This window comes from Oncorhynchus nerka, linkage group LG22, assembly GCF_034236695.1.
Source record: "Oncorhynchus nerka isolate Pitt River linkage group LG22, Oner_Uvic_2.0, whole genome shotgun sequence".
Taxonomy (NCBI): domain Eukaryota; kingdom Metazoa; phylum Chordata; class Actinopteri; order Salmoniformes; family Salmonidae; genus Oncorhynchus; species Oncorhynchus nerka.
Genome location: NC_088417.1, coordinates 99,087,785 through 99,111,351, shown reverse-complemented (window position 1 = coordinate 99,111,351; position 23,567 = coordinate 99,087,785). Strand labels below are relative to the sequence as shown.

The window sequence follows — 23,567 nt, the reverse complement described above, 5'->3', positions numbered from 1 at the left end:
CTCAGCCTTCTCAGCCACCACACACACAGGACAAAGACCGCTATCTCAGCCTTTCACCACGACACACAGGACAAAGACCGCTATCTCAGCCTTTCACCACGACACACAGGACAGAGACCGCTATCTCAGCCTTTCACCACGACACACAGGACAGAGACCGCTATCTCAGCCTTTCACCACGACACACAGGACAGAGACCGCTATCTCAGCCTTTCACCACGACACACAGGACAGAGACCGCTATCTCAGCCTTTCACCACGACACACAGGACAAAGACCGCTATCTCAGCCTTTCACCACGACACACAGGACAAAGACCGCTATCTCAGCCTTTCACCACAGGACACATCTCAGCCTTTCACCACGACAAAGACCGCTATCTCAGCCTTTCACCACGACACACAGGACAGAGACCGCTATCTCAGCCTTTCACCACGACACACAGGACAGAGACCGCTATCTCAGCCTTTCACCACGACACACAGGACAGAGACCGCTATCTCAGCCTTTCACCACGACACACAGGACAGAGACCGCTATCTCAGCCTTTCACCACGACACACAGGACAGAGACCGCTATCTCAGCCTTTCACCAGGACAAGACCGCTATCTCAGCCTTTCACCACGACACACAGGACAAAGACCGCTATCTCAGCCTTTCACCACGACACACAGGACAAAGACCGCTATCTCAGCCTTTCACCACGACACACAGGACAGAGACCGCTATCTCAGCCTTTCACCACGACACACAGGACAGAGACCGCTATCTCAGCCTTTCACCACGACACACAGGACAAAGACCGCTATCTCAGCCTTTCACCACGACACACAGGACAGAGACCGCTATCTCAGCCTTTCACCACGACACATATCTCAGCCTTTCACCACGACACACAGGACAAAGACCGGACAAAGACCGCTATCTCAGCCTTTCACCACGACACACAGGACAGAGGCTATCTCAGCCTTTCACCACGACACACAGGACAGAGACCGCTATCTCAGCCTTTCACCACGACACACAGGACAGAGACCGCTATCTCAGCCTTTCACCACGACACACAGGACAGAGACCGCTATCTCACCCTTTCACCACGACACACAGGACAGAGACCGCTATCTCAGCCTTTCACCACCACACACAGGACAGAGACCGCTATCTCAGCCTTTCACATTATGAGATTAAAACATATTACAAGAGGCATAATATAATATTGTAGAGTAGTGGTCTAAAGTAGTGCACTATATAGGGAATAGGGTTTCATAGGGCTCTGGTCTAAAGTAGTGCACTATATAGGGAATAGGGTTCCATAGGGCTCTGGTCTAAAGTAGTGCACTATATAGGGAATAGGGTTCCATAGGGCCCTGGTCTAAAGTAGTGCACTATATAGGGAATAGGGTTCCATTTGAGACACACCAGGGGTTGATGGAGGTGGCCTCCTCTCCACTCTCCCTTCACTCCCGCTTAGCCCTACTTGATTATTCAGGGCACCGCCAGCGTAGGGCCGGGGCACGACCTTGGCACTGCCCCCAGCGGCGGAGGGGGTTTGTCGGGGAGAGCAGAGAGGAGTACCCCTGTTCATGGAGCTCGACGTGGAGCTCCAGAGGACAGCGGGGGGTGAGATGGACAGAGGAGAGAGGAGCCCCCGACCCCTAACGTAGGAGGTGAGTGGCCGCACAGTTAACACCTGTTAATTAGGTTAACTGGAGGTGACCGGAGGGGGGGGAGGGTGGAGGACAGGGGACAAGAGGGGACAAGAGGAAGGGAAATTAGATTACTGTGGAGGGAGTCAAGAGTAGAAGAAAGAGGAAGAGGAGGGGGAGAGGAGAGGAGGGAAGAGGAGAGGAGGGGAGAGGAGGGGAAAGAGGAGGGGGAAAGGGGGGGAGAGGAGGGGGAAAAGAGGAGGAGAGGAGGGTTTTTGTGGGCCTCTAGCCAGCCACCATGGGCCATCTGTGGCGGGGAAAGAGAGAATAAGGAAGAGGAGGGGAGGAGAGGGGAGGGGAGAGGAGAATAGGGGAAGGAGGGTCATATTTCAAAAGGAATATCTCAGACAGGAGGGATCATAGAGTCAGACACCTGCACAGCACTGGGACTACACAGCTCTGGGACTACACAGCTCTGGGACTACACAGCACTGGGACTACACAGCTCTGGGACTACACAGCTCTGGGACTACACAGCTCTGGGACTACACAGCTCTGGGACTACACCTCACTGGGACTACACAGCTCTGGGACTACACCTCACTGGGACTACACAGCTCTGGGACTACACAGCTCTGGGACTACACAGCTCTGGGACTACAAACCTCACTGGGACTACACAGCACTGGGACTACACACCTCACTGGGGCTACACAGCTCTGGGACTACACAGCTCTGGGACTACACAGCTCTGGGACTACACAGCTCTGGGACTACACACCTCACTGGGACTACACCTCACTGGGACTACACAGCACTGGGAATACACAGCACTGGTACTACACCTCACTGGTACTACACCTCACTGGGACTACACATCACTGGGACTACACAGCTCTGGGTCTACACAGCTCTGGGACTACACAGCTCTGGGACTACACACCTCACTGGGACTACACCTCACTGGGACTACACACCTCACTGGGGCTACACAGCTCTGGGACTACACAGCTCTGGGACTACACAGCTCCTATAGACCAGTATAATGGTAGTCAGCTATCCAATACTAGGCTATACTAATGATAGACCATAGACTGGCACGTCCAGACCAGGATAATACCGGCTGATCTCAGCTGTACAGACAGAGGGAGATACATGGTGTTAACATTCAGACCAGGTGGTAGAGAACAGACCAGGATAATACCGGCTGATCTCAGCTGTACAGACAGAGGGAGATACATGGTGTTAACATTCAGACCAGGTGGTAGAGAACAGACCAGGATAATACCGGCTGATCTCAGCTGTACAGACAGAGGGAGATACATGGTGTTGACATTCTATGATAATAATATACTATATACTATATATATACTATATACTATATATATACTATATACTATATACTATATATATACTATATACTATATATATACTATATACTATATATATACTATATACTATATATATATACTATATCATAAGGATAAATATTTGAATATTTGAAATATAAATCAAGGTGAGACAGGAAGTATTGATCTCCAATCAGTTGACTAGTTTTACTAACTGCGTCATCCACCTCAGAAAATCCCCCCCAAAAAAAATCTCAAAAAAAAAAAAATATTGCCCCCCCAGCAGAGAAACAGCCTCAGAAACAGTTGAATGAACAGGATTACTGAACTACTTCCTGGAGACAACAGCCTCAGAAACAGTTGAATGAACAGGATTACTGAACCACTTCCTGGAGACAACAGCCTCAGAAACAGTTGAATGAACAGACCAGGTGGTAGACAACAGACCAGGTGGTATAGAGAACAGACCAGGTGGTAGAGAACAGACCAGGTGGTAAAGATAGGAAACACTGTCACCACTGATAAATCCACCATAATTGAGAATTTCAATAAGCATTTTTCTACGGCTGGCCATGCTTTCCACCTGGCAACTCCTACCCCGGTCAACAGCACTGCACCCCCAACAGTGGTAAGCCTTCCCCATTTCTCCTTCTCCCAAATCCATTCAGCTGAAGTTCTGAAAGAGCTGAAAAATCTGACCCCTACAAATCAGGGGCTAGACAATCTGGACCCTTTCTTTCTAAAATTATCTGCCGAAATTGTTGCCACCCCTATTACTAGCCTGTTCAACCTCTCTTTCGTGTCATCTGAGATTCCCAAAGATTGGAAAGCAGCTGCGGTCATCCCCCTCTTCAAAGGGGGGACACTCTTGACCCAAACTGCTACAGACCTATATCTATCCTACCATGCCTTTCTAAGGTCTTCGAAAGCCAAGTCAACAAACAGATTACCGACCATTTCGAATCTCACCATACCTTCTCTGCTATGCAATCTGGTTTCAGAGCTGGTCATGGGTGCACCTCAGCCACGCTCAAGGTCCTAAACGATATCTTAACCGCCATCGATAAGAAACATTACTGTGCAGCCGTATTCATTGATCTGGCCAAGGCTTTCGACTCTGTCAACCACCACATCCTTATCGGCAGACTCAGGCCTGGTTTCTCAAATGATTGCCTCGCCTGGTTCACCAACTACTTCTCTGATAGAGTTCAGTGTGTCAAATCGGAGGGTCTGGTCCGGACCTCTGGCAGTCTCTATGGGGTGCCACAGGGTTCAATTCTTGGACCGACTCTCTTCTCTGTATACATCAATGATGTTGCTCTTGCTGCTGGTGAGTCTCTGATCCACCTCTACGCAGACGACACCATTCTGTATACTTCCGGTTCTTTGGACACTGTGTTAACAACCCTCCAGGCAAGCTTCAATGCCATACAACTCTCCTTCCGTGGCCTCCAATTGCTCTTAAATACAAGTAAAACTAAATGCATGCTCTTCAACCGATCGCTTCCTGCACCTACCCGCCTGTCCAACATCACTACTCTGGACGGCTCTGACTTAGAATACGTGGACAACTACAAATACTTAGGTGTCTGGTTAGACTGTAAACTCTCCTTCCAGACCCATATCAAACATCTCCAATCCAAAGTTAAATCTAGAATTGGCTTCCTATTTCGCAACAAAGCATCCTTCACTCATGCTGCCAAACATACCCTTGTAAAATTGACCATCCTACCAATCCGACTTTGGCGATGTCATTTACAAAATAGCCTCCAATACCCTACTCAACAAATTGGATGCAGTCTATCACAGTGCAATCCGTTTTGTCACCAAAGCCCCATATACTACCCACCATTGCGACCTGTGGCTCTCGTTGGCTGGCCCTCGCTTCATACTCGTCGAAACCCACTGGCTCCATGTCATCTACAAGACCCTGCTAGGTAAAGTCCCCCTTATCTCAGCTCGCTGGTCACCATAGCATCTCCCACCTGTAGCACACGCTCCAGCAGGTATATCTCTCTAGTCACCCCCAAAACCACCAGGCCGCCTCTCCTTCCAGTTCTCTGCTGCCAATGACTGGAACGAACTACAAAAATCTCTTAAATTGAAACACTTATCTCCCTCACTAGCTTTAAAACCAACTGTCAGAGCATCTTACAGATTACTGCACCTGTACATAGCCCACCTATAATTTAGCCCAAACAACTACCTCTTTCCTAACTGTATTTAATTTATTTATTTATTTTGCTCCTTTGCACCCCATTATTTTTATTTCTACTTTGCACATTCTTCCATTGCAATACTACCATTCCAGTGTTTTACTTGCTATATTGTATTTACTTTGCCACCATGGCCTTTTTTGCCTTTACCTCCCTTCTCACCTAATTTGCTCACATTGTATATAGACTTGTTTTTTTTTACTGTATTATTGACTGTATGTTTGTTTTACTCCATGTGTAACTCTGTGTCCTTGTATGTGTCGAACTGCTTTGCTTTATCTTGGCCAGGTCGCAATTGTAAATGAGAACTTGTTCTCAACTTGCTTACCTGGTTAAATAAAGGTGAAATAAAAAAATAAATAAAAGTATAGAACAGACCAGGTGGTATAGAACAGACCAGGTGGTATAGAGAACAGACCAGGTGGTAGAGAACAGACCAGGTGGTAGAGAACAGACCAGGAGGTAGAGAACAGACCAGGAGGTATAGAACAGACCAGGTGGTAGAGAGAACAGACCAGGTGGTAGAGAGAACAGACCAGGTGGTAGAGAACAGACCAGGAGGTATAGAACAGACCAGGAGGTATAGAACAGACCAGGAGGTAGAGAACAGACCAGTTGGTAGAGAACAGACCAGGTGGTAGAGAGAACAGACCAGGTGGTAGAGAGAACAGACCAGGAGGTAGAGAACAGACCAGGAGGTAGAGAACAGACCAGGTGGTAGAGAGAACAGACCAGGTGGTAGAGAGAACAGACCAGGTGGTAGAGAACAGACCAGGTGGTATAGAGAACAGACCAGGTGGTATAGAACAGACCAGGTGGTAGAGAGAACAGACCAGGTGGTATAGAGAACAGACCAGGTGGTATAGAGAACAGACCAGGTGGTAGAGAGAACAGACCAGGTGGTAGAGAACAGACCAGGTGGTAGAGAGAACAGACCAGGTGGTAGAGAACAGACCAGGTGGTATAGAGAACAGACCAGGTGGTATAGAGAACAGACCAGGTGGTAGAGAACAGACCAGGAGGTAGAGAACAGACCAGTTGGTAGAGAACAGACCAGGTGGTAGAGAACAGACCAGGTGGTAGAGAACAGACCAGGAGGTAGAGAACAGACCAGGTGGTAGAGAGAACAGACCATGTGGTAGAGAGAACAGACCAGGTGGTAGAGAACAGACCAGGTGGTAGAGAACAGGCCAGGAGGTAGAGAACAGACCAGGTGGTATAGAGAACAGACCAGGTGGTAGAGAACAGACCAGGAGGTAGAGAACAGACCAGGTGGTAGAGAGAACAGACCAGGTGGTAGAGAGAACAGACCAGGTGGTAGAGAACAGACCAGGTGGTAGAGAACAGGCCAGGAGGTAGAGAACAGACCAGGTGGTATAGAGAACAGACCAGGTGGTAGAGAACAGACCAGGTGGTAGAGAACAGACCAGGTGGTAGAGAACAGACCAGGAGGTAGAGAGAACAGACCAGGTAGTAGAGAACAGACCAGGTGGTATAGAACAGACCAGGAGGTAGAGAACAGACCAGGTGGTAGAGAGAACAGACCAGGTGGTATAGAGAACAGACCAGGAGGTATAGAACAGACCAGGAGGTATAGAACAGACCAGGAGGTAGAGAACAGACCAGGTGGTAGAGAACAGACCAGGTGGTAGAGAACAGACCAGGTGGTATTGAGAACAGACCAGGTGGTACAGGACAGACCAGGTGATAGAGAACAGACCAGGAGGTATAGAACAGACCAGGTGGTATAGAGAACAGACCAGGTGGTATAGAGAACAGACCAGGTGGTATAGAGAACAGACCAGGTGGTATAGAACAGACCAGGAGGTATAGAGAACAGACCAGGTGGTATAGAGAACAGACCAGGTGGTATAGAGAACACACCAGGTGGTATAGAACAGACCAGGAGGTAGAGAACAGACCAGGTGGTAGAGAGAACAGAGCAGGTGGTATAGAGAACAGACCAGGAGGTATAGAACAGACCAGGAGGTATAGAACAGAGCAGGAGGTAGAGAACAGACCAGGTGGTAGAGAACAGACCAGGTGGTAGAGAACAGACCAGGTGGTATAGAGAACAGACCAGGTGGTAGAGAACAGACCAGGTGGTAGAGAACAGACCAGGGGGTATAGAGAACAGACCAGGTGGTATAGAGAACAGACCAGGTGGTAGAGAACAGACCAGGAGGTATAGAGAACAGACCAGGTGGTATAGAGAACAGACCAGGTGGAAGAGAACAGACCAGGTGGTAGAGAACAGACCAGGTGGTATAGAGAACAGACCAGGTGGTAGAGAGAACAGACCAGGTGGTAGAGAACAGACCAGGTGGTATAGAGAACAGACCAGGTGGTATAGAGAACAGACCCGGTGGTATAGAGAACAGACCAGGTGGTATAGAGAACAGACCAGGTGGTATAGAACAGACCAGGTGGTAGAGAGAACAGACCAGGTGGTAGAGAGAACAGACCAGGTGGTAGAGAACAGACCAGGAGGTATAGAACAGACCAGGAGGTATAGAACAGACCAGGTGGTAGAGAGAACAGACCAGGTGGTAGAGAGAACAGACCAGGAGGTATAGAACAGACCAGGAGGTATAGAACAGACCAGGAGGTAGAGAACAGACCAGATGGTAGAGAACAGACCAGGTGGTAGAGAACAGACCAGGTGGTATAGAGAACAGACCAGGTGGTACAGAACAGACCAGGTGGTAGAGAACAGACCAGGAGGTATAGAACAGACCAGGTGGTATAGAGAACAGACCAGGTGGTATAGAGAACAGACCAGGTGGTATAGAGAACAGACCAGGTGGTATAGAACTGACCAGGAGGTATAGAGAACAGACCAGGTGGTATAGAGAACAGACCATGTGGTAGAGAGAACAGACCAGGTGGTAGAGAACAGACCAGGTGGTATAGAGAACAGACCAGGTGGTAGAGAACAGACCATGTGGTAGAGAACAGACCAGGTGGTAGAGAACAGACCAGGTGGTATAGAGAACAGACCAGGTGGTATAGAGAACAGACCAGGTGGTAGAGAGAACAGACCAGGAGGTAGAGAACAGACCAGTTGGTAGAGAACAGACCAGGTGGTAGAGAGAACAGACCATGTGGTAGAGAGAACAGACCAGGTGGTAGAGAACAGACCAGGTGGTATAGAGAACAGACCAGGTGGTAGAGAGAACAGACCAGGTGGTAGAGAACAGACCAGGTGGTAGAGAGAACAGACCAGGTGGTATAGAGAACAGACCAGGTGGTAGAGAACAGACCGTGTGGTAGAGAGAACAGACCAGGTGGTAGAGAACAGACCAGGTGGTAGAGAGAACAGACCAGGTGGTAGAGAGAACAGACCATGTGATAGAGAGAACAGACCAGGTGGTCAGAGAACAGACCAGGTGGTAGAGAACAGGCCAGGAGGTAGAGAACAGACCAGGTGGTATAGAGAACAGACCAGGTGGTAGAGAACAGACCAGGAGGTAGAGAACAGACCAGGTGGTAGAGAGAACAGACCAGGTGGTAGAGAGAACAGACCAGGTGGTAGAGAACAGACCAGGTGGTAGAGAACAGGCCAGGAGGTAGAGAACAGACCAGGTGGTATAGAGAACAGACTAGGAGGTATAGAGAACAGACCAGGTGGTATAGAGAACAGACCAGGTGGTAGAGAACAGACCAGGTGGTAGAGAACAGACCAGGTGGTATAGAGAACAGACCAGGTGGTAGAGAACAGACCAGGTGGTAGAGAACAGACCAGGTGGTAGAGAACAGACCAGGAGGTAGAGAACAGACCAGGTGGTAGAGAGAACAGACCAGGTGGTATAGAGAACAGACCAGGAGGTATAGAACAGACCAGGAGGTATAGAACAGACCAGGAGGTAGAGAACAGACCAGGTGGTAGAGAACAGACCAGGTGGGAGAGAACAGACCAGGTGGTATTGAGAACAGACCAGGTGGTACAGGACAGACCAGGTGATAGAGAACAGACCAGGAGGTATAGAACAGACCAGGTGGTATAGAGAACAGACCAGGTGGTATAGAGAACAGACCAGGTGGTATAGAGAACAGACCAGGTGGTATAGAACAGACCAGGAGGTATAGAGAACAGACCAGGTGGTATAGAGAACAGACCAGGTGGTATAGAGAACACACCAGGTGGTATAGAACAGACCAGGAGGTAGAGAACAGACCAGGTGGTAGAGAGAACAGAGCAGGTGGTATAGAGAACAGACCAGGAGGTATAGAACAGACCAGGAGGTATAGAACAGAGCAGGAGGTAGAGAACAGACCAGGTGGTAGAGAACAGACCAGGTGGTAGAGAACAGACCAGGTGGTATAGAGAACAGACCAGGTGGTAGAGAACAGACCAGGTGGTAGAGAGAACAAACCAGGTGGTAGAGAACAGACCAGGAGGTATAGAGAACAGACCAGGTGGTATAGAGAACAGACCAGGTGGTAGAGAACAGACCAGGAGGTATAGAGAACAGACCAGGTGGTATAGAGAACAGACCAGGTGGAAGAGAACAGACCAGGTGGTAGAGAACAGACCAGGTGGTATAGAGAACAGACCAGGTGGTAGAGAGAACAGACCAGGTGGTAGAGAACAGACCAGGTGGTATAGAGAACAGACCAGGTGGTATAGAGAACAGACCCGGTGGTATAGAGAACAGACCAGGTGGTATAGAGAACAGACCAGGTGGTATAGAACAGACCAGGTGGTAGAGAGAACAGACCAGGTGGTAGAGAGAACAGACCAGGTGGTAGAGAACAGACCAGGAGGTATAGAACAGACCAGGAGGTATAGAACAGACCAGGTGGTAGAGAGAACAGACCAGGTGGTAGAGAGAACAGACCAGGAGGTATAGAACAGACCAGGAGGTATAGAACAGACCAGAAGGTAGAGAACAGACCAGGTGGTAGAGAACAGACCAGGTGGTAGAGAACAGACCAGGTGGTATAGAGAACAGACCAGGTGGTACAGAACAGACCAGGTGGTAGAGAACAGACCAGGAGGTATAGAACAGACCAGGTGGTATAGAGAACAGACCAGGTGGTATAGAGAACAGACCAGGTGGTATAGAGAACAGACCAGGTGGTATAGAACAGACCAGGAGGTATAGAGAACAGACCAGGTGGTATAGAGAACAGACCATGTGGTAGAGAGAACAGACCAGGTGGTAGAGAACAGACCAGGTGGTATAGAGAACAGACCAGGTGGTAGAGAACAGACCATGTGGTAGAGAGAACAGACCAGGTGGTAGAGAACAGACCAGGTGGTATAGAGAACAGACCAGGTGGTATAGAGAACAGACCAGGTGGTAGAGAGAACAGACCAGGAGGTAGAGAACAGACCAGTTGGTAGAGAACAGACCAGGTGGTAGAGAGAACAGACCATGTGGTAGAGAGAACAGACCAGGTGGTAGAGAACAGACCAGGTGGTATAGAGAACAGACCAGGTGGTAGAGAGAACAGACCAGGTGGTATAGAGAACAGACCAGGTGGTAGAGAACAGACCATGTGGTAGAGAGAACAGACCAGGTGGTAGAGAACAGACCAGGTGGTATAGAGAACAGACCAGGTGGTAGAGAGAACAGACCAGGTGGTAGAGAACAGACCAGGTGGTAGAGAGAACAGACCAGGTGGTATAGAGAACAGACCAGGTGGTAGAGAACAGACCGTGTGGTAGAGAGAACAGACCAGGTGGTAGAGAACAGACCAGGTGGTAGAGAGAACAGACCAGGTGGTAGAGAGAACAGACCATGTGATAGAGAGAACAGACCACGTGGTCAGAGAACAGACCAGGTGGTAGAGAACAGGCCAGGAGGTAGAGAACAGACCAGGTGGTATAGAGAACAGACCAGGTGGTAGAGAACAGACCAGGAGGTAGAGAACAGACCAGGTGGTAGAGAGAACAGACCAGGTGGTAGAGAGAACAGACCAGGTGGTAGAGAACAGACCAGGTGGTAGAGAACAGGCCAGGAGGTAGAGAACAGACCAGGTGGTATAGAGAACAGACTAGGAGGTATAGAGAACAGACCAGGTGGTATAGAGAACAGACCAGGTGGTAGAGAACAGACCAGGTGGTAGAGAACAGACCAGGTGGTATAGAGAACAGACCAGGTGGTATAGAGAACAGACTAGGAGGTATAGAGAACAGACCAGGTGGTATAGAGAACAGACCAGGTGGTAGAGAACAGACCAGGTGGTAGAGAACAGACCAGGTGGTATAGAGAACAGACCAGGTGGTAGAGAACAGACCAGGTGGTAGAGAACAGACCAGGTGGTAGAGAACAGACCAGGAGGTAGAGAGAACAGACCAGGTAGTAGAGAACAGACCAGGTGGTATAGAACAGACCAGGAGGTAGAGGACAGACCAGGTGGTAGAGAGAACAGACCAGGTGGTATAGAGAACAGACCAGGTGGTATAGAGAACAGACCAGGTGGTAGAGAACAGACCAGGAGGTATAGAGAACAGACCAGGTGGTATAGAGAACAGACCAGGTGGAAGAGAACAGACCAGGTGGTAGAGAACAGACCAGGTGGTATAGAGAACAGACCAGGTGGTAGAGAGAACAGACCAGGTGGTAGAGAACAGACCAGGTGGTATAGAGAACAGACCAGGTGGTATAGAGAACAGACCCGGTGGTATAGAGAACAGACCAGGTGGTATAGAGAACAGACCAGGTGGTATAGAACAGACCAGGTGGTAGAGAGAACAGACCAGGTGGTAGAGAGAACAGACCAGGTGGTAGAGAACAGACCAGGAGGTATAGAACAGACCAGGAGGTATAGAACAGACCAGGTGGTAGAGAGAACAGACCAGGTGGTAGAGAGAACAGACCAGGAGGTATAGAACAGACCAGGAGGTATAGAACAGACCAGAAGGTAGAGAACAGACCAGGTGGTAGAGAACAGACCAGGTGGTAGAGAACAGACCAGGTGGTATAGAGAACAGACCAGGTGGTACAGAACAGACCAGGTGGTAGAGAACAGACCAGGAGGTATAGAACAGACCAGGTGGTATAGAGAACAGACCAGGTGGTATAGAGAACAGACCAGGTGGTATAGAGAACAGACCAGGTGGTATAGAACAGACCAGGAGGTATAGAGAACAGACCAGGTGGTATAGAGAACAGACCATGTGGTAGAGAGAACAGACCAGGTGGTAGAGAACAGACCAGGTGGTATAGAGAACAGACCAGGTGGTAGAGAACAGACCATGTGGTAGAGAGAACAGACCAGGTGGTAGAGAACAGACCAGGTGGTATAGAGAACAGACCAGGTGGTATAGAGAACAGACCAGGTGGTAGAGAGAACAGACCAGGAGGTAGAGAACAGACCAGTTGGTAGAGAACAGACCAGGTGGTAGAGAGAACAGACCATGTGGTAGAGAGAACAGACCAGGTGGTAGAGAACAGACCAGGTGGTATAGAGAACAGACCAGGTGGTAGAGAGAACAGACCAGGTGGTATAGAGAACAGACCAGGTGGTAGAGAACAGACCGTGTGGTATAGAGAACAGACCAGGTGGTAGAGAGAACAGACCAGGAGGTAGAGAACAGACCAGTTGGTAGAGAACAGACCAGGTGGTAGAGAGAACAGACCATGTGGTAGAGAGAACAGACCAGGTGGTAGAGAACAGACCAGGTGGTATAGAGAACAGACCAGGTGGTAGAGAGAACAGACCAGGTGGTATAGAGAACAGACCAGGTGGTAGAGAACAGACCGTGTGGTAGAGAGAACAGACCAGGTGGTAGAGAACAGACCAGGTGGTAGAGAGAACAGACCAGGTGGTATATAGAACAGACCAGGTGGTAGAGAACAGACCACCAGGTGGTAGAGGGAACAGACCTCCCTCTACCAGAAACACACCTCTCTCTCTCTCCTCCCTCTACCAGAAACACACCTCTCTCTCTCTCCTCCCTCTACCAGAAACACACCTCTCAATTCAATTCAAGGGGCTTTATTGGCAAGGGAAACATGTGTTAACATTGCCAAAGCAAGTGAGGTAGATAATATACAAAAGTGAAATAAACAATACAAATTAACAGTAAACATTATACATACAGAAGTTATATATATATATATATATACAGTGTTATAACAATGTACAAATGGTTAAAGTACACAAGGGAAATAAATAAGCATAAATATGGGTTGTATTTACAATGGTGTTTGTTCTTCACTGGTTGCCCTTTTCTTGTGGCTCTCTCTCTCTCCTCCCTCTACCTGAAACACACCTCTCTCTCTCTCTCTCTCTCTCTCTCCTCCCTCCACCAGAACCACACCTCTCTCTCTCTCTCTCTCTCCTCCCTCTACCTGAAACACACCTCCCTCTCTCTCTCTCTCTCTCTCTCTCTCCTCCCTCCACCAGAAACACACCTCTCTCTCTCTCCTCCCTCTACCAGAAACACACCTCTCTCTCTCCTCCCTCTACCTGAAACACACCTCTCTCTCTCTCTCTCTCTCTCTCTCTCTCTCTCTCTCTCTCTCCTCCATCCACCAGAAACACACCTCTCTCTCTCTCTCTCTCTCTCTCCTCACTCCACCAGAAACACACCTCTCTCTCTCTAGGGCTCTGGTCTAAAGTAGTGCACTACTTTCTGACCTCAATGGATCGGGACATGGACTCTACAAGGTGTCGAAAGCGTTCCACAGGGATGCTGGCCCATGTTGACTCCAATGCTTCCTTCCCACAGTTGTGTCAAGTTGTTGTGATGTCCTTTGGGTGGTCGATCATTCTTGATACACACAGGGAATGGTTGTGTATGATAAACCCACCAGTATGATAAACCCAGCAGTATGATAAACCCACCAGTATGATAAACCCACCAGTATGATAAACCCACCAGTATGATAAACCCAGCTGTATGATAAACCCAGCAGTATGATAAACCCAGCTGTATGATAAACCCACCAGTATGATAAACCCACCAGTATGATAAACCCAGCAGTATGATAAACCCACCAGTATGATAAACCCAGCAGTATGATAAACCCACCAGTATGATAAACCCACCAGTATGATAAACCCAGCAGTATGATAAACCCACCAGTATGATAAACCCAGCAGTATGATAAACCCACCAGTATGATAAACCCAGCAGTATGATAAACCCACCAGTATGATAAACCCACCAGTATGATAAACCCACCAGTATGATAAACCCAACAGTATGATAAACCCAGCAGTATGATAAACCCAGCAGTATGATAAACCCACCAGTATGATAAACCCACCAGTATGATAAACCCACCAGTATGATAAACCCACCAGTATGATAAACCCACCAGTATGATAAACCCAGCAGCTGTGCAGTTGTTGACACACTAAAACCGATGCGTCTGGTACCTACTACCATGTCCTGTTTAAAGACACTTCAATATTTTGTCTTGCCCGTTCACCCTCTGAATGGCACACATACACAATCCATGTCTCCATTGTCTCAGGGCTTATAAATCCTTCTTTAACCTGTCTCCTCCCCTTCATCTTTAACCTGGTCTCCTCCCCTTCATCTTTAACCCTGTCTCCTCCCCTTCATCTTTAACCCTGTCTCCTCCCCTTCATCTTTAACCTGTCTCCTCCTCTTCATCTTTAACCCTGTCTCCTCCCCTTCATGTTTAACCCTGTCTCCTTCCCTTCATTTTTAACCCTTCATTTTTAACCCTGTCTCCTTCCCTTCATCTTTAACCCTGTCTCCTCCCCTTCATCTTTAACCCTGTCTCCTCCCCTTCATGTTTAACCCTGTCTCCTCCCCTTCATCTTTAACCCTGTCTCCTCCCCTTCATCTTTAACCTGTCTCCTCCTCTTCATCTTTAACCCTGTCTCCTCCCCTTCATCTTTAACCCTGTCTCCTCCCCTTCATCTTTAACCTGGTCTCCTCCCCTTCATCTTTAACCTGGTCTCCTCCCCTTCATCTTTAACCCTGTCTCCTCCCCTTCATCTTTAACCCTGTCTCCTCCCCTTCATCTTTAACCCTGTCTCCTCCCTTCATCTTTAACCCTGTCTCCTCCCCTTCATCTTTAACCAGGTCTCCTCCCCTTCATCTTTAACCCTGTCTCCTCCCCTTCATGTTTAACCCTGTCTCCTCCCCTTCATCTTTAACCAGGTCTCCTCCCCTTCATCTTTAACCAGGTCTCCTCCTCTTCATCTACACTGATTGAAGTGGATTTAACAAGAGACATCAATAAGGGATCATATCTTTCACCTGGATTCACCTGGTCAGTCTATGTCATGGAAAGAGCAGGTGTTCTTAATGTTTTGTCCACTCAATGTATTTCATGGAGCAAGTCAAGTTTAATTAGGCTTCTGGTGTTCATGTCAAAAGATACATTATCTGTGTCAGTGGCCACTGGCTCACAACTTGAGGGGACAGTAGACAGGCATACACACACATGCACGCACGCACACACACACACACACACACACACACACACACACACACACACACACACACACACACACACACACTACGGCTAACTGAACACTGTCTGCCAACGCTCGCCTTGCGTTCCGTTACTGCCTCAGTTGACCGGCCCGAGAGAGTTAAGAGAGCATTCAGTCAAAACGCCAACCGAGGAAAGAGAGGAACTGAGGAAAGAGAGGAACTGAGGAAAGAGAGGAACTGAGGAAAGAGAGGAACTGAGGAAAGAGAGAGGCTGAGGAAAGAGAGGAACTGAGGAAAGAGAGGAACTGAGGAAAGAGAGGAACTGAGGAAAGAGAGGAACTGAGGAAAGAGAGAGGCTGAGGAAAGAGAGGAACTGAGGAAAGAGAGGAACTGAGAGGAAAGAGAGGAACTGAGGAAAGAGAGGAACTGAGGAAAGAGAGGAACTGAGAGGAAAGAGAGGAACTGAGGAAAGAGAGGAACTGAGAGGAAAGAGAGGAACTGAGGAAAGAGAGGAACTGGGGAAAGAGAGGAACTGAGGAAAGAGAGAGGCTGATAAACATCACTCTAAGTCACCTGACTTCAGTGTTGTGTCCCCTTTTTATGAGGCCTGGTCCAAATGTAGTGCACAGTGTAGAGAACAGGGTTCTATTTGTGACGCAGCCAGTGTGTTTAGCTGATTAGCTAAATGCACTTCGTCATTGACTGACTGTGTGAGCCACTTACAGGAAAGGTAACAAGAGTTTTCTTACAAGACACATCCGGGTCATTTTTCTCAGACTGGATTGACGAGAAATATAAAAACATCTCACTTCTGTGTGGCTGAGTGGTAGTTCTACTGGTGAGTCCTGGGTCGGCAGGTAGCCTAGTGGTTACAGGGTTGGACTAGAAACCGTAAACGTTGCTAGATCGAATCCCCGAGCTGACAAAGACGTTCTGCCCCTGAACAAGGCAGTTAACCCACTGTTCCCCGGTAGGCAGTCATTCTAAATAAGAATGTTGTTCTTAATTAAATGACTTGCCTGGTTCAATAAATCAATCCACAAACAGACTAGAAGGTATTTCTGAAGGTGTTCACTGACTTTCCAAAAGAATATTGTACTGTGTGTTTGTATCTCATTCCTGTTTGTTTGTTACCCTTCTAAGGAAAACAGTGATTTGTCATGTAGCCATTTGCATGGCCTCTCTCCTCCAATACAATTAATGTTGGTAGAACATCTCTTACCTGTTAGTCTGGAGTTGAGGTATGGAGGAGAGATGTTGTCGTGTGGATGGGAGCCCATTTCACGGCTAGTCATGTGAGTGTACTGGGAACCATCAGCATAACTCTGGAACACAGAGAGAGAACTTACTGGGTCAGGATAGTAACTGTACTGGGTCAGGACAGTAACAGTACTGGGTCAGGACAGTAACAGTACTGGGTCAGGACAGTAACATAGTATCTATGTAAAACAGTACTGGGTCAGGACAGTTACAGAACTGGGTCAGGACAGTAACAGTACTGGGTCAGGACAGTAACATAGTATCTATGTAAAACAGTACTGGGTCAGGACAGTTACAGTACTGGGTCAGGACAGTAACAGTACTGGGTCAGGACAGTAACAGTACTGGGTCAGGACAATAACAGTACTGGGTCAGGACAGTAACAGAACTGGGTCAGGACAGTAACAGTACTGGGTCAGGACAGTAACAGTACTGGGTCAGGACAGTAACAGTACTGGGTCAGGACAGTAACTGTACTGGGTCAGGACAGTAACTGTACTGGGTCAGGACAGTTACAGTACTGGGTGAGGACAGTAACAGTAAAGGTGAATATATATATATATATAAATACAGGTTATATATATTACAGACCTGTAGAGGATGAGCATGTACTGTAGGACTGACTTCTATATTAAAGGTGATAAATATATATATATATACAGGTTATATATATTACAGGTTAAATATATTACAGGTTATATATATATATATTTCAGGTTATATATATTACAGGTTATATATATATATTACAGGTTATATATATTACAGGTTAAATATATTACCGGTTATATATATATATATATTACAGGTTATATATATTACAGGTTATATATATATATATCAGGTTAAATATATTACCGGTTACATATATATATTTCAGGTTATATATATTCCAGGTTATATATATTACAGGTTATATATATTTCAGGTTATATATATTCCAGGTTATATATATTACAGGTTATATATATTACAGGTTATATATATTTCAGGTTATATATATTACAGGTTATATATATTACAGGTTATATATATTACAGGTTATATATATATATATTACAGGTTATATATATTACAGGTTATATATATTACAGGTTATATATATTACAGGTTATATATATTCCAAGTTATATATATTTCAGGTTATATATATATATTACAGGTTATATATATTACAGGTTATATATATTTCAGGTTATATATATATATTACAGGTTATATATATATTACAGGTTATATATATATTACAGATTATATATACATATATACAGGTTATATATATTTCAGGTTATATATATTACAGGTTATATATATTCCAAGTTATATATATTACCGGTTATATATATTACAGGTTATATATATTACAGGTTATATATATTTCAGGTTATATATATATATATATATTACAGGTTATATATATTACCGGTTATATATATTACAGGTTATATATATATATTACAGGTTATATATATTACAGGTTATATATATTCCAAGTTATATATATTTCAGGTTATATATATATATTACAGGTTATATATATTACAGGTTATATATATTTCAGGTTATATATATTACAGGTTATATATATATATATATTACAGGTTATATATATTACCGGTTATATATATTTCAGGTTATATATATATATTACAGGTTATATATATTCCAAGTTATATATATTTCAGGTTATATATATATATTACAGGTTATATATATTACAGGTTATATATATTTCAGGTTATATATATATATATATATTACAGGTTATATATATTACAGGTTATATATATTTCAGGTTATATATATATATATATATTACAGGTTATATATATTACCGGTTATATATATTACAGGTTATATATATTCCAAGTTATATATATTACCGGTTATATATATTACAGGTTATATATATTACAGGTTATATATATTTCAGGTTATATATATATATATATATTACAGGTTATATATATTACCGGTTATATATATTACAGGTTATATATATTACAGGTTATATATATTACAGGTTATATATATTTCAGGTTATATATATATATATATTACAGGTTATATATATTACAGGTTATATATATTACAGGTTATATATATTTCAGGTTATATATATATATATATATTACAGGTTATATATATTACCGGTTATATATATTACAGGTTATATATATTCCAAGTTATATATATTACCGGTTATATATATTACAGGTTATATATATTTATATATTTCAGATTATATATATTACAGGTTATATATATTACAGGTTATATATATTACAGGTTATATATATTTATATATTTCAGGTTATATATATTTATATATATACAGGTTATATATATTACAGGTTATATATATTTATATATATACAGGTTATATATATTACAGGTTATATATATTTATATATATCAGGTTATATATATTACAGGTTATATATATTTATATATATCAGGTTATATATATTACAGGTTATAGAGTAACGTGTCTAGATTTCCTGCTTCAACATATTTCTACAGGTATTACACATTATACTGTGTGTCTTTGGAACTCACCTTTGAAGGGGCACCTCTATGTCCCCACGTCCCCGCTCTGTCCCCCATGTCTACAAGAAGACGGAAACAAAGAGAGAAATATGAGACTTAAAGAACCCGCGTGACTTTACCTTGTTAACCGTTTACATCTATCGCCAGCAGCTAAAATATGGATTAAAATCGGCCATTTTCCTCACTTTCATAACCTGATAATAACCTCAACGTTTACTACTGAAATGTATGGCACACAGATTAGCATGAAACACATTATATATATATATATAGAATGTTTTACATAAAATAAAATACCACTTTAAACACATAGCCTAAAAACATCATTTTGGTTAGATTTCTTCAGTCCTGTTCTTCAGCGTTTTACTGAAACTGGGGAAGAGTTTGTTATAGTCTCTACTGCTGATTGCCACTTTAATCCTAACTAATCCTTTCTTATTATTGGATGAATGTGGATTAATTTCTCCCCTTTACACTTGTGTCTATAAGGTAGTAGTTTTGGAATTGTTAGTTAGATTACTCGTTGGTTATTACTGCATTGTCGGAACTAGAAGCACAAGCATTTCGCTACACTCACATTAACATCTGCTAACCATGTGTATGTGACAAATAACATCTGCTAACCGTGTGGTGTATGTGACCATTAACATCTGCTAACCATGTGACCATTAACATCTGCTAACCGAGTGGTGTATGTGACCATTAACATCTGCTAACCATGTGACCATTAACATCTGCTAACCATGTGGTGTATGTGACCAATAACATCTGCTAACCATGTGACCATTAACATCTGCTAACCATGTGACCAATAACATCTGCTAACCATGTGACCAATAACATCTGCTAACCATGTGACCATTAACATCTGCTAACCATGTGACCAATAACATCTGCTAACCATGTGACCAATAACATCTGCTAACCATGTGACCAATAACATCTGCTAACCATGTGACCATTAACATCTGCTAACCATGTGACCAATAACATCTGCTAACCATGTGACCAATAACATCTGCTAACCATGTGACCAATAACATCTGCTAACCATGTGACCAATAACATCTGCTAACCATGTGACCAATAACATCTGCTAACCATGTGACCAATAACATCTGCTAACCATGTGACCAATAACATCTACTAACCATGTGACCAATAACATCTGCTAACCATGTGACCAATAACATCTGCTAACCATGTGACCAATAACATCTGCTAACCATGTGTATGTGACAAATACAATTTGATTTGATTCGATTCGATTTGATTTGAGATAAGAAAACAACGATCAATTGTAATAATTGTAATAAATATAATATTATAATATTACAGTATTTGTTGTTTTGTTTTTGCATTGTGCATCAGTGTCACGCCCTGACCACAGAGTGCCCTTGTTTCTCGATGGTGTAGTAGGTCAGGCGTGACTAGGGGTATTCTAGCTTAATAATTTCTATGTTGGTGTTCTAGTTTATATTTTCTATGTTGGTGTTTTGTGTATGATTCCCAATCAGAGGCAGCTGGTAATCGTTGTCTCTCATTGGGGATCATATTTAGGTAGCCATTTTCCTCATTTGTAGCTTGTTTCAACTTTCATATTTAAGTAGATCTTTTTCCCATCCTGTGTTTTGTGGGATATTATTTCGTGTTTTGTGCCTGTGTACCGCGTGGTTACGGTTCGTTGTTCGTTCATTGATTTATTGTTTGTTTGTTTGTTTGTTTTGTTTGTTTTGTTTGTTTGTTTGTTTGTTTGTTTGTTTGTTTGTTTTTCCTTTAAGTTTCACTTTTGAAATAATCATGTGGAACTCAACCTCCGCTGCGCCTTGGTCCCGTTCCTACGACAACCGTGACAATCAGGATTACCGTGTACCCTGGTGTAGTCAAAAATGACTGACATGATGTGTCTCGATGTCTCTCACACTCTGAACTGGTGTAGTCAAATATCTTGATTTAACACCTTCTTTGTTCTCTTTATTTCTTGGTTCTTCAGAAAACCGTCCTTTGTGTCCGTGAATAAAGGAGGAACTTACTCACACTGTAGAGTTAATCTGACACCATTGATAGCGTGCAGAGAACACAATGCAAACATCCCAGCTGTTACAAAACACTCCGGAAGCTGTGGAGAGTCACTACCTAGTCTACAGTGTGGAGAGTCACTACCTAGTCTACAGTGTGGAGAGTCACTACCTAGTCTACAGTGTGGAGAGTCACTACCTAGTCTACAGTGTGGAGAGTCACTACCTAGTCTACAGTGTGGAGAGTCACTACCTAGTCTACAGTGTGGAGAGTCACTACCTAGTCTACAGTGTGGAGAGTCACTACCTAGTCTACAGTGTGGAGAGTCAGTACCTAGTCTACAGTGTGGAGAGTCACTACCTAGTCTACAGTGTGGAGAGTCACTACCTAGTCTACAGTGTGGAGAGTCACTACCTAGTCAACAGTGTGGAGAGTCACTACCTAGTCAACAGTGTGGAGAGTCACTACCTCGTCTACAGTGTGGAGAGTCACTACCTCGTCTACAGTGTGGAGAGTCACTACCTAGTCTACAGTGTGGAGAGTCACTACCTAGTCTACAGTGTGAGAGTCACTACCTAGTCTACAGTGTGGAGAGTCACTACCTAGTCAACAGTGTGGAGAGTCACTACCTAGTCTACAGTGTGGAGAGTCACTACCTAGTCTACAGTGTGGAGAGTCACTACCTAGTCAACAGTGTGAAGTCACTACCTAGTCAACAGTGTGGAGAGTCACTACCTAGTCTACAGTGTGGAGAGTCACTACCTAGTCTACAGTGTGGAGAGTCACTACCTAGTCTACAGTGTGAGAGTCACTACCTAGTCTACAGTGTGGAGAGTCAGTACCTAGTCTACAGTGTGGAGAGTCACTACCTAGTCTACAGTGTGGAGAGTCACTACCTAGTCTACAGTGTGGAGAGTCACTACCTAGTCAACAGTGTGGAGAGTCACTACCTAGTCAACAGTGTGGAGAGTCACTACCTCGTCTACAGTGTGGAGAGTCACTACCTCGTCTACAGTGTGGAGAGTCACTACCTAGTCTACAGTGTGGAGAGTCACTACCTAGTCTACAGTGTGGAGAGTCACTACCTAGTCTACAGTGTGGAGAGTCACTACCTAGTCAACAGTGTGGAGAGTCAAATACAGTGTGTGAGAGTCACTACCTAGTCTACAGTGTGGAGAGTCACTACCTAGTCTACAGTGTGGAGAGTCACTACCTAGTCTACAGTGTGGAGAGTCACTACCTAGTCTACAGTGTGGAGAGTCACTACCAGTCTACAGTGTGGAGAGTCACTACCTAGTCTACAGTGTGGAGAGTCACTACCTAGTCTACAGTGTGGAGAGTCACTACCTAGTCTACAGTGTGGGGAGTCACTACCTAGTCTACAGTGTGGAGAGTCACTACCTAGTCTACAGTGTGGAGAGTCACTACCTCGTCTACAGTGTGGAGAGTCACTACCTCGTCTACAGTGTGGAGAGTCACTACCTAGTCAACAGTGTGGAGAGCCACTACCAGTCTACAGTGTGGATAGTCACTACCAGTCTACAGTGTGGAGAGTCACTACCTAGTCTACAGTGTGGAGAGTCACTACCTCGTCTACAGTGTGGAGAGTCACTACCTCGTCTACAGTGTGGAGAGTCACTACCTAGTCAACAGTGTGGAGAGCCACTACCAGTCTACAGTGTGGAGAGTCACTACCTCGTCTACAGTGTGGAGAGTCACTACCTAGTCTACAGTGTGGAGAGTCACTACCTAGTCTACAGTGTGGAGAGTCACTACCTAGTCTACAGTGTGGAGAGTCACTACCTAGTCAACAGTGTGGAGAGTCACTATCTAGTCTACAGTGTGGAGAGTCACTACCTAGTCTACAGTGTGGAGAGTCACTACCTAGTCTACAGTGTGGAGAGTCACTACCTAGTCTACAGTGTGGAGAGTCACTACCTAGTCAACAGTGTGGAGAGTCACTACCTCGTCTACAGTGTGGAGAGTCACTACCTAGTCTACAGTGTGGAGAGTCACTACCTAGTCTACAGTGTGGAGAGTCACTACCTAGTCTACAGTGTGGAGAGTCACTACCTAGTCTACAGTGTGGATAGTCACTACCTAGTCTACAGTGTGGAGAGTCACTACCTAGTCTACAGTGTGGAGAGTCAC

General features: G+C 44.9%; 1 protein-coding gene across 10 annotated transcripts in view; it reads right to left on the bottom strand.

Moving 5' to 3' along the window:
- The window catches only part of LOC115125850 (transcription factor 4-like), a 498,318-nt gene that overhangs the window by 363,189 nt on the left and 111,562 nt on the right, over positions 1 to 23,567 (bottom strand). For all 10 annotated transcript variants that reach the window (XM_065007643.1, XM_065007641.1, XM_065007648.1 and 7 more), the window contains 2 exons: positions 19,407 to 19,456; positions 16,810 to 16,912 (listed from right to left, as the gene is read on the bottom strand). In XM_065007643.1, the coding sequence (XP_064863715.1) occupies positions 16,810 to 16,912; positions 19,407 to 19,456 (153 nt within the window). The remainder of the gene's footprint in view (positions 1 to 16,809; positions 16,913 to 19,406; positions 19,457 to 23,567) is intronic.